This window comes from Hyperoodon ampullatus (genome assembly GCF_949752795.1).
Source record: "Hyperoodon ampullatus genome assembly, chromosome: 1".
NCBI classification, from domain to species: domain Eukaryota; kingdom Metazoa; phylum Chordata; class Mammalia; order Artiodactyla; family Ziphiidae; genus Hyperoodon; species Hyperoodon ampullatus.
Genome location: NC_136914.1, coordinates 3,549,925 through 3,561,974, shown reverse-complemented (window position 1 = coordinate 3,561,974; position 12,050 = coordinate 3,549,925). Strand labels below are relative to the sequence as shown.

The following is a 12,050-nucleotide window of genomic DNA, read 5'->3' as shown; positions in this document are numbered from 1 at the left end:
TACGTTTTTATTTCTGAACACAGGTGCTTGCGACCGGGCTCAGTGGTCTGTACTCTTCCTTGCCTGCCAAGCTGGAAGAGAAGGACGAGGAATGGCACTGCCTTCTGACGGACGACTGGGTCCTGCTGCCTCCCCTGGTCCAGTTCATGAACTCCCTTGAGTTCTGCAACGCCGTCATTCAGGTGGGAGCAGGCAAGGAACCCTCTGTCGTGGTCCATTCAGGATACACGGGAAGGATCAGTGGATACACATTCCTTTTCTTATTTCAATCAACGTTTATGGAATACTGATGCTTTACTTTAAGCCTACTGAATGTTCTCGAATGAGTAAGAGTGTTAGTTTAGAGGTTTCTGGGAAGTTTCAATTGAGAAAAAAAGAGTAGATTTTCTTTACCTTCGTTATAAAAAGTGTTAATTCTGTTTTGATGATCCACTTAACCATCAAAAATAAGTTCAATGCCTGACTCAGTAAATAGATAATTTTAGGCTTCTAAGTACTCCAAATTATACCACTTTTACTTCAAGGTCTTCTTGGGAGTCTACAAAGGAAAACACTTTATTTTGCTTAATGGTGCTTACTGCATAAAGAATATTGTTATTCCAATTGAATTTAGAAGAAGTTAAGCATCTTCTTAGCAACACAAATTAAATTTGGTTTGAAATTGGCCTGCTTCGGGGAACAAATAACCACTGAACTCTGGTATATTGGCTTTTTGATTAGATTTTTACCTTCAGATTTCTTGTTACTGTTTTCAGTTAAAAAAAAACAGATTTTATATATACTCAAGGGTGTAGTAGGCTTTCATCAAAAAATGTCTTATTTCTATATAGCACAAATATTACCTTAATCTTAGATTTATTAAGAAATCAAATTTTCTTTATGGTGATTGTAAGGTGAAAAATGTTAGTTATAATCTGTTTATCTACCAAATAAAGAAATACCTCCTGGAAGAAAATGCAAGTAAATTACTTTAGTTCCCATCTCCTTTTTATTGCTAAGGCAAAGGAAATTTTATTTATGTATAAGATAAATGGATTACATCTTAAGTTATTTTTTCCTTTAATATTACAGTCTGTCAACATTTTCTTGCAGAAGAATGTGGAAATAAAAAAGATGGAACTATTAGTTTCTCCCCAAATGTACACACAGAGAGAGATTGTCAGTAATTTAAAGATCTAGCCTCACTTCCCTAGAAATTGCTTTTTACTTTATTGTTTGATGCTATTTTTATTTTTTTAGAGAAGGAGAAAGCTAACGGGCATGGTTAAGAACAGAGAAATGATATATTTTGTATCATATTTTGAGATTGAAGCCATATACTTTTAAGATTTTTTGTTTGGGGGTATAAGTGAACAGATTACAGTTGACCCCTGTATCTGCAGGTTCCACAGCTGTGGATTCAACCAACAGAGACTCTGAAAATATTTCGAAAAAAGTCCAGAAAGTTCCAAAGGGCAAAACTTGAATTTGCTGTGTATCAGCAACTATTTACACAGCGTTTACATTGTATTTACAACTATGTATATTGTATTAGGTATTATACAGTAATTTAGAGATGATTTACAGTATATGGGAAGACGTGTGTAGATTATATGTGAATACTGTGCCACTTCATATAAAGGACTTAAACATCTGCCCACTTTGGTATCCTGGTGGGGGTGGGCATCCAGGAACCAGTTCCCTACAGACACCCAGGGATGGTTGTAATTATAAAAGATATTAGTAAGGCTTATCCATGCTAAATATATTTTGAAAATTAAATATAGGAAGTGGTGTACCTCTGATAATGTTTTCTGCTTTTTAACAGTATCTTTTTTATGAAAAAATTTTCTAAATGCTTTCTTCCCCAATATAAATGATTATCAGAAAATGCATTTCAAAATGAGAAATTTTTTTCTGCTACCAAAGTGAATGTTTTTAATTGTCTATTTTGACAGTTCTTATTATTTTTTTAATTAGTCACAGGTTGAGAAAGGACATAGATGAGGTTATGGAACAAAAATTACACTTTCCAGTTTGTCGACTTTAATTTTTGAGTCCCTAATACGTAATCAGTCTATTTATTATTGTTTTTTCAGATAGAAACTTAAAATTACCCGTTTTAAAATTTGAAAGTCCAGGCTGTTTATAATGGGATAAACCATCTGGAAAAATTACATGTTGGTTTGAAGTCTGAGTTTTTCTTTAACCATGGAATAAATGGCCAAAGTTTGGATTTCCTTCTTGAATTCAGGATGTACACAGAAATGTTTGATTTTAAGAAGACCTAAAGATTGCACTCCTTATCTTTTTCATGACTCCTGTTTCTCTCTTAGGTGGCTCACCCCTTGATTCGTAATCAGCTCGTCAATTATATTTACAATGGATTCTTGGTACCAGTCTTGGCTCCAGCTCTCCATAAGGTCAGTGATTGGCTGATGTAATCTTTTACCTGTTTCTAGTACAACTGATGGAAACTGAGGAAGGCGAACACAGTGTAATTGACTTGATGGCGACTTTAGCCTTATTTTCCTTCTCATTCCATCCATATTCCTTACCAGTATCAATTACAGGTCTTAATGACGGCAACAGCTTAAGTCTGATGGGATCCATTTGATGTCATAGAACAGGACATTGTGAATGTCAAGTAAGGGAGTCTAAACACGCACTGGCAACTGGACTGGCTCTTGTGTCTACTTGAGTTCATAGGTAGTGGCTACTTGGAACTCTCTGTGAAGCTGTCCTCTGAGCTTAAGAAGTCTGTCATAGAGAGTGTGAGGCTTCCTGTGGACATGGAGAGGGACACTGGTGGCACAAGTGCCCTGCAGCTGCCATCTACTTAACAGAACATAGTTTTTTATTATAACAGCTTTGTGACAGCAAACATTAAAGTGAAGCCAAGTGAAGGTCCCATCAAAGGTTGGCTGCCTCGTTAGCATCACTCTGAATTCCTTATGATGCTCTCATTTTATAGAATAAATCAACTGATATCTTTTCTATTGTGAGCTATCAGGAGACATCGTGGACCTAGCATTCTAATTTTAAGGAGTTTTTTTTTTTTTCACTAAGTAAAGACACATATACAGTACTTAGTTCAGAGGATCCTTGTCAAGTTATTGGCATTGACAGCCCTGGCAGGGAGAGAAGCAAGGAACAACGTATCGCGTGCCTTCTGATGGAGCGCCCACCTTTGTATATCTGGACGTTCCATTTCCATGGGCTCACGTCTTATAGAAACCAAGAACACCTGATCATGGCAACTTTGAAGCCTGGCTGTGGTGCTGATGGGAGTTCTCGTTTAGAGCAGCAGGTCTTGGTGGAAGGTGTTCACCTCTTACCATTTAGTGCCTTTTGAGCACAGTAGCAATATTTTACAAAACAAACAGGGTACTTGGTCTGACTAGGATTTTTGTGTTACTTCTGGGTTCAGGAGGTAATCTTGGTTGTGGTTTGAACATATTGAGGGTTCCAGGTTATTTCACTGGTTTATGGGAACCAAGGAACCAAGTCTTTGAAATTAAATTTGTCTTGGAAAATATGGGACACATCTCTGGAAAATACAAACCTTGTATTTGTTTCTACCTTGTCCTTCTGTTAGTACCTTGCTGTTCTGGAGGAGGGGTGGGTGTCTGAAGGTCTCTAAGCCCCTGCATGGAGGAATTTTCCTTTGTGGGGGAATAGGATGGTGCCCTGGAAATTCTTTGACAGTAATTATCCACATACTCTCTCGTGCATTTAGACTTTCTTCCTCATTTATTCCCATCCTTTTTCTCATTGACCGGCTGATATAAAATTATTTCCCAAGTCATTATTATAATAGTGATAATGGTAATTATTATTTGTCCAGGACATTTTATGTTATTATAATTAGCATACCGTACTGTTACAAATATTAATGATAACTCTTTATCTACAATCGAGGATGAGATCCACCTCAGAGAGCTGTTAGGAGGCTCTGACTGGTCTCTGAGTACTTCTCCTTCGTGGCACTTACCACGAGTGGAATTAAATCATTCAATGTGCAGGACCTTGTGTAATGTCTCCACGGTGCTCTGCCTGCTTCCTGAGGGTAAGGCTCACACCCGTTTTGTCTCCTGGGGAATCTCCAGTGCTGAGCGCAGTCCCTTAGACCTGGGGGTTGAATAAACAGCACAAGTATGGAATGATGTTTGTTAAGGTGCTGGGCAGAGTGTTGGTACCTTCCCAGACAGTGGTTCCCAGAGAAAAATAACAGCACCTACGTGTGTTAACTAACATTGTTCTCTCAGTTATGCCCATCATTAAAGTATGAGATTGAAAAATCATGAAGTTGTTAATACATGCTTATTGGGGGAAAAAACAGTCAATACTGAATATATGAAATACTAAGTGGAATTACTAGATTTGAATTTCCCATTCCTAATAAGATTCCTTAACTTTGACCCATCATTGCAGACCATTTCTCCCAGGGCTATTTAGCGACTAGGGAGAATATTTCCTTCCTAATTTATTTCGCTCCCTGCTCTTCATCTTCCATCGTTTGTGTTTTTATCACTTAGAATGAGGAGGTTTAGGAGGAAGCAGGCCAGAGGAGGAAGGTGAACGGCCTCTCTGCTGGCTCTCAGCTCCCTACGTGGCTGATGCAGAGAAGAGCCTCTCGTGAGCGGCCGGACAGGGGCTCAGGGCGGGGGAGGGAAGTGCAGGGCTGGGTGTTTCTGAGGAGCCCCCAGTGGGAGCACGCACACCCCGTGTCTTCGCCTTTGACCCGGGAAGGGACACCCGGAAGTCTCCGGGCTACTGGAGCGGCTCCGGTCCACATTTCTCATATTCAGTGTCCCTCGCCTTGAGGCTTATTTAATACCCTACATACATTTCCTTTGTGGACTATCTCAGCTCCCAATTTACGTCTAACATTTTAGTTGCCTGCAATCAACGGAGGCAGTTTGCAGGGGTGAACTTTCTCTGTCTCATAAATAGTAGAGATAAATTCAGGTTTAAAAATATTCCCACATCACAGTCAATACTCATAAACAATATTTCCACAGCCTTTCTTAACCAGAGATAAAGTCGTTACAAAGGGTTGAGGGCAGTAAAAGGTGGGCGTGGGGCTTTGACAGGTGAAGATCGTCTCCACCTTTCTTCTCCCCTCTCTGGAGATGCGTAACGTCACCCTGCCTCTGCTCGGGTTCCGCTCGGTGCCGTCTTCATCCCGCGCTGGGGGATGGCCATTTATTCTGTGTTGGTGCAAAGGAGTATCTGGTTTGTTATTTTTTTTAAAGGGCTGCATAGTTTAGTGTGGATATGTAGGCCCACAATCCCTTATTCACACTCAGACATTCAAAAAGCTCTGAAAACTGAATGTTTTTAATAATTCATATTGCAGTGCAGTCTAACCTTTGCTGAACTCCTTTGGTGGCAAACCCATCCCTGCACTGTCTCCAGGCTATTTATTTTTATACCACGTGTGTTAATGTTTGTATGTTTCATGGTGGACATAGTACAGTAAGTCCCCTACGTAGGAACCTGCAAGTTGCGAATTTTCAAAGATGCAAATGTGCATTTGCGTGTCCAATCACATAAGTTGGTTCACGTGTCTGGCATACTTTTCAAGGTACTGTACTGTAAAATTAAAAATGTTTTATTTTTTGTGTTTGTTTTTTATGCATTATTCGTGTGAAAAGTATTATAAACCTATTATAGTACAATACCAATTAGCCGATTGTGTTAGTTGGGTACCTAGGCTAACTTTGTTGGACTTACGGACAAATTGGACTTATGAACGTGCTCTCGGAACAGAACTTGTTCATGTGTAGGGGACTTGCTGTATTAATGTATTTGATTGTAGAGTTTTGCGCCAGACCTGCTGGGTTTGTTATGTCAACTGTGGCAGATGTACATATTACTTCCTGAAAAGTTTTGAATTCCAAAATGCACATGGTCTCCAGGTTTTGGACAAGGGATTGAGAACCTATTTTGGACATCTGGGGAAGGATACATTTCTGGAGATAGGTGAAAATCATACTATGTAAAAGTCTTATTAAAGAAAACGATACCGTGTTAATATAGATCATTTAGGAATTAGATCCAGCCATACATACGGACATCCGATTGCATTGGGTTGGCCAAAAAGTTCATTCGGGTTTTCCTGTAAGATGTTATGGAAAAACCCAAATGAACTTTTTGGCCAACCCAATATAAGACTGGTTATTTATGACCTTAGATTCATGGGACCACCCTTATTCAGCAGAAGCTAGTTCTACTGTCTTTATATGTTTAATATCAAAGCTCAGTTTTCAAGGCTGAATATTTATTGGGATGGCTGTATTAGTCTGGGTCCTCAGAGGAGAGGATGCCAAGGTAGGATTAAATGTGCAAGAATTTTATTGGGGGAAGTGCTTGTGAGAGAGAAAATAGGAAGCAAGGTGGGGAAGGCTGGGGGAACTGTCAGACTGCAATGCAAACCTGACCCCGGATGAAGGGAGTGGGGAGAGGTTGGCCAGAGTGTCTGAGACTTCTGTGCAGTGTGAGAAAGGCCTTCAGAGGAGGCCTGCATTCCCCAGCATCCCTAGATAGAAGCTGCCAGTCTGTGCACTGAAACAGTGTCACTTCTGCCATGTTTTATTGTTCCTGGTAGTCGCAGGGCCCACCCACTTTCAAGGGGAGAGGACATAGACCCCACATCTTGACGATAGGAATGTCAAAGAATTTGTGGCCATATTCTGGGCAGGTTTACCACGGTCACCACCCTGAGACCGAATTTGTGCATAAAGGGTCCGAGAGCTATATGCAGAGACTCCCTGATAAGAACCAGGAACCTCAGACGTGGGTCACAGCCAATCTGGGAGGGAGTCAGGGGAATAAATAGCCAAACTTCACTCTCCTCCCTGCCTCCAGTCTCCTGCTGGACTCCACTGGGTGAACCCAGATGGAATCCAGGTGGCAAGGGAATCGTGGAGAAAATTGGTGCATACAGGTGAATCGGGGCTCAGAGCAGGGTGGAAAAGATGAAGAGTGGGTATGCACGGGCACATGGAAGCCATCAGCACATGTCTGTACTCGCTTCAGCATTGTAGAGCGTTCATCAGCAGTGAGAGATGGCGACTCTAAGAGCGTGTTTGGGTTTAGTGCTTAAGTAAATTGTGGCTTGAAATTTTCTAGAAACACATGAGAAAGTACAGTTTAGAGTTACCGCCTAAGTCTGTATATTGATCCTTATCCTCTGGAACCTAAAACATAGTTAGACTTTAATGTGGCAGGCAGATATGCCAACAACATATGAGACATGAATAAACAGCAGAGCAATATCTCAAGCACAGGTAACCATCACCAAGTCAAGCTTATCATTACACGGATTCACACAGAGGCAGGGTGTGTGGTGGAAGAGTTCTAGACCATGAGTCAGAAGATCTGGGTTCTAATCCCGGCTCTTGTATTTACTGCTGTGTGACCTTGTGCAAAGCTTTTAACCTCTCTGAGTCTCATTTTCCTCTGCTGCACAGTGGGGATAGTAACACTCCTCTTGCCTCAAACATGAGAGCATTCTTTTTTTTTTTTAACATCTTTATTGGAGTATAATTGCTTTACAATGGTGTGTTAGTTTCTGCTTTATAACAAAGTGAATCAGCTATATGTATACATATATCTTCATATCCCCTCCCTCTTGCGTCTCCCTCCCACCCTCCCTATCCCACCCCTCTAGGTGGTCACAAAGCACCCAGCTGATCTCCCTGTGCTATGTGGCTGCTCCCCACTAGCTATCTATTTTACATTTGGTAGTGTACATATGTCCATGCGGCTCTCTCACTTCGTCCCAGCTTACCCTTCCCCCTCCCTGTGTCCTCAAGTCCTTTCCATGAGAGCATTCTGAAAGCAGTATACTGTCACACGCAAAGGTATTACGGTACTCACTCCAGGACAGAGTCTGCCATCTCATACGCAGGCAGAGGGTAATATCGTGTGTTCAAAGACCACTTGGTGAGTGTGCGCTGGGTGCAAAACACGTGATCAGACCCTGTGGGGAGATGGAGGTGACTGAAAACCCCTCTCGTCTCCGTGGAGCTTGTGACCTGGGACCCAGGAGACGGACAGGCCAACCACAAACTTCAAACGAGATGGACTAAGATAAGTGCCGTGACAGAGAAAGCAGCAGGGGCGGGTGGGTGGGGGGTGCGCTGTGACACGGAGTGGGTGATTAGGGAGAGTGAGTGGGTGCTGAGCCATGAAGGCGAGCAGCTGGGGAAGGACATCTGGGGACTGAGCGCTGGCGGGAGCCAAGGCTCGGGGGCTGTGTTTGGATGCACTACACCCGGAGTGTGGCTGTGCAGGGGAGGCCCAGGAGGATGGGGGCTGGGCAAAGGCCGTACCCTGACTCCCAGGGCAGGAGAGCTCTTATGTCCGTAGCAAGGAGTTTCAGTGCAGGGGGCTTCCGACGATGAGGGGCTCAGGGACAGTCCGGGGGGGACACAGTTAGGTCGGCGGGTGCACTGGCATTTTGGGAAGCATGGTGGGGAACTGAAAAAACAGAAAGGAAGCACTTTCAAGAGCAGTGAAGGGTTGAGGGGGAAGGGGCTGGAGAAAGTAGGGCTGCAGGGAGTCAAGGTTCCTAGGAGAAGAGATGGTCCCGACCACCAAGCATCAGACTGCTGCTCCCCGGGTACAACCGCCAGCGTTCCTCTCGCCACATCATTAAATGCACTTTAAACATTTGTTTAAAATATTGGGATTTTAAAGAATCGCTTTACTTACAAACCTGAGGCCTCTGACTCCTGGACCGGCGTTGCCTGCTTCCCCTCTGACCTCCACCCTCCAGACTTTCCTGCTCTCCTTCAGAGTCCGTCCGACCTCTCTCCTTTCCTGCCCTGCGTGTGGGCGTGCCCAGGGCTTGGGCTCTGCTGATCAACCACCAGCTGGATCCCTTTTCCTGAGCGACCTGCCATGCCCTCAGACGTAGAATACCAAAAGCAACACTCAGATTCTCTTTCCGGGCCACCTGAGCGCAGCTTCTGCACAATTCCTTTGTGTGAATGACATCATTTCCCCTAGTTACCTGGTCTAGAAACCTTGATTATTCTTGAATCTCTTCTCATGCTCCCCCCTGCTACAAGGCCAGCCTTTTCCCATAAGGTTCTTTAGTCTGATCCTTTTTGTTTCTTCTCCCAACAGTGTCCATGTAGGTCATCCTCTGCACACACCTCGACCACACCTCGACATGGGTCTCATTGCTACGACTTCTTTCTTCAGGTTGTTGCACCCATAGCTGCTGGATTAAGTTTTCTAAACACATCTTTAAATGCACCACCTTCCTCTGAAACCTTGAGTGGCTCATTTCCTAGGTCTCCTCAGTGTGCACCCCCTCCCACCCGCCTCGTTCTTACGTCGGGGCCTCTCCTGTACTTAGTCTGTTCCCTTCGCTTGTTCTTCTCCTGTCGGGTCTTACTCTCTCTTCAAGGGGAAGCCTAAATCCCACTCCTGCCTGCAGCTGTCCCTGACTTTGGGGCTCTAGGCTGTCTCTTGTCTAGAACCTGTAGCTCAGTGTCTGTCAGTGGTCATTTGACACTGAGCATGTGCTACTGTCTCTTGTTCAGCATATTCTTGGTATTTGACTCTGTTTCCCCACCTTTATCTGAAACCCCTGGAAGAGTCTCTATCTGCAGTTCCCAAACAGTGTGCCAAGGAACCCTGGGCTTCTTGGTGGGAGAACTCAGTGAAAAGTGCCTACATTTATGAGGGAAATACAGTGACACCTGTTGGACACCACGTGAATTAACTAACTTGAAATAAGCCAGTTTCTGCATTAAATATACATTCCTTTCAATATGGGCACACTTTCTGCAAAACCGAGTTTTTGTTGGGTGCTGTGCTTAAAATCAAGTATCACATGAAAATCCGCATGGAACAGGGTGGGAGGTTGGCAGTGTCCAGTCTGGTTCTGAGGTTCGAGTGCCCAACCTAACCACATAGTAAGTTGTTTGGACTTAAATCCTTAATAGACGGGATGGTTGGGTATTTCTTTTGGCTTAGGGGTGCTGTGAAAAATTACTGATATACTGAAGGTGCCAGAGACTGAGAAACTTTCAGAACCTCTGGTTTGTGTTGTATGTTTTTTGGTGCCTCTATAGCAGGGTTTGGCAACTATGACCTGTGGGCCAGGTCTGGCCTGTGGCCTGTTTTTCTATATCCTGAATGTTAAGAATGGTTTTTACATCCATCTACGGATGAATGATTAGACAAAAACATGGTATATACGTACAGTGGAATATTATTCAGCTTTAAAAAGGAAGGAAATCCTGACACATGCTACATCATGGATGAACCTTGAGGACATTATGCTAAGTGAAACAAGGCAGTCATAAAAAGACAAGTACTGTATGATTCCACTTCCATGAGGTATCTAGAACACTTAAATTCACAGAGACAGATTAGAATGGTGGTTGCCAGGGGCTGGGGGAGGGGAGAATGGGGAGTTGTTTAATGGGTAGAGAGTTTCGGCTTCATTAGACAGAAAGAGCTCTGGAGGTGGAGGGTGGTGTTGGCTGCACAACAATATGAATGTACTTAATACCACTGAACTGTGCACTTTAAAATGGGTAGAATGGCAAATTTTATATTATGTGTACTTTACCACAAGTTTTAAAAAGAATTTTTTTATGCTTTTCCAAGATTTTTTTTTTAAGGAGTATATGACAGAGACTGTATGTAACTTGTGAAACCTAAAATATTTCCTTTCTGGCCCTTTACAGAAAAAGTTTGCTGATCCTGGCAATGGGGGTACCATGGTGTCCTGGACATTTTAGGTGATCAATAAATGTTTGAGGATGCTGATAATAGTAGTAATAGTAGAAGAAAGTCCCCAGGTAGAGAGAGATGCCGCCCCCCACCCCCCTTTCTTTCTTTCTTTTTTTTTTTTTGAACGTAGTGATCAGGCTGAGGAGCCACAGACAAGCCCAGAAGTGGAGCGGGCTGATTGGCTTTGTCACCAGCTTAGAGGAATCTTTGTCCAGGTTGTCGATTAGGGGCCCTGGGCTGGCGGGAGACCGGTGGATGGTTGGCAGTAGCAGCCAAAGATGGCTTCAGTGCTGCCCTGGCCCCAGCAAGGTTGCAAGAGGGGACGGCGTTGCATACAGAGCATGCTGGGCCCCGTCATATTCTTTCTGTCAAGTATCTTGTAAACTAGGCTGTTCTGTTTTGTGGGTTATTTTGGCTCCTTTATTTGGAGACTGTGAGGGAATTAGGGCAGAAGTTTGGGGCTCTCTGTGGTGGCTGGAGGTGGAGACCTTGAGGGGAGTGTGCTGAAGTAAAGGATGGAAGGAAGGAAAAATAATGACACACCATCCTTTTCCGATGGCAGCTCACAGGCGCTAGCTGCAATAACCATGACCTCAAAGAAAGCCCATACCTTTGGATTTTGCGGAGAGCAGCCAGCCGTGTTTCATTCAGCAAATTATTCCATACACGTGCACTTGGAAAAACAGAAGCAAAAAACCCACCAGAAACACTGATTTTTCCACCATCTCTTGTGTGCTAAAATCATGTTTGAACAATATACACGGGTAGACTAGTTTCAGCCATTTCCTTAAAGGCATGCATGTGTGCTGGCTTCTTATAAGCCACTGTGGAGCCCATTAAAAAAATTTTTTTTTATTTTTATTTTTTTCTTTTCCCTTCCCCCTCCCCGTATCCTCAAGTCCATTCTCTAGTAGGTCTGTGTCTTTATTCCTGTCTTACCCCTAGGTTCTTCATGACCTTTTTTTTTTTTCTTAGATTCCATATATATGTGTTACCATACGGTATTTGTTTTTCTCTTTCTGACTTACTTCACTCTGTATGACAGACTCTAGGTCCATCCACCTCACTACAAATAACTCAATTTCGTTTCTTTTTATGGCTGAGTAATATTCCATTGTATATATGTGGCCCATTTGTTTTAGAATCTCATCTTCCAAACACACACATACATATTCATGATCTATATCCTGTGAGCTCAATAATTCATGGCTTATTGACTTAGGCTGATGGATGGAAGTTTTTTGGGGACTAGAGAAGAAAAGATGGAAATTTTGAGAGGCTGGGAGCAGCCACACCTGTGAGTCTCC

General features: G+C 43.1%; 1 protein-coding gene across 1 annotated transcript in view; it reads left to right on the top strand.

Annotated features, from left to right (window-relative positions):
* The window catches only part of FHIP1A (FHF complex subunit HOOK interacting protein 1A), a gene marked incomplete at its 5' end in the record, with an annotated part of 105,238 nt that overhangs the window by 30,118 nt on the left and 63,070 nt on the right, over positions 1-12,050 (top strand). The window contains 2 exons of the mRNA XM_079707829.1: positions 24-182; positions 2,316-2,402. Of these exons, the coding sequence (XP_079563955.1) occupies positions 24-182; positions 2,316-2,402 (246 nt within the window). The remainder of the gene's footprint in view (positions 1-23; positions 183-2,315; positions 2,403-12,050) is intronic.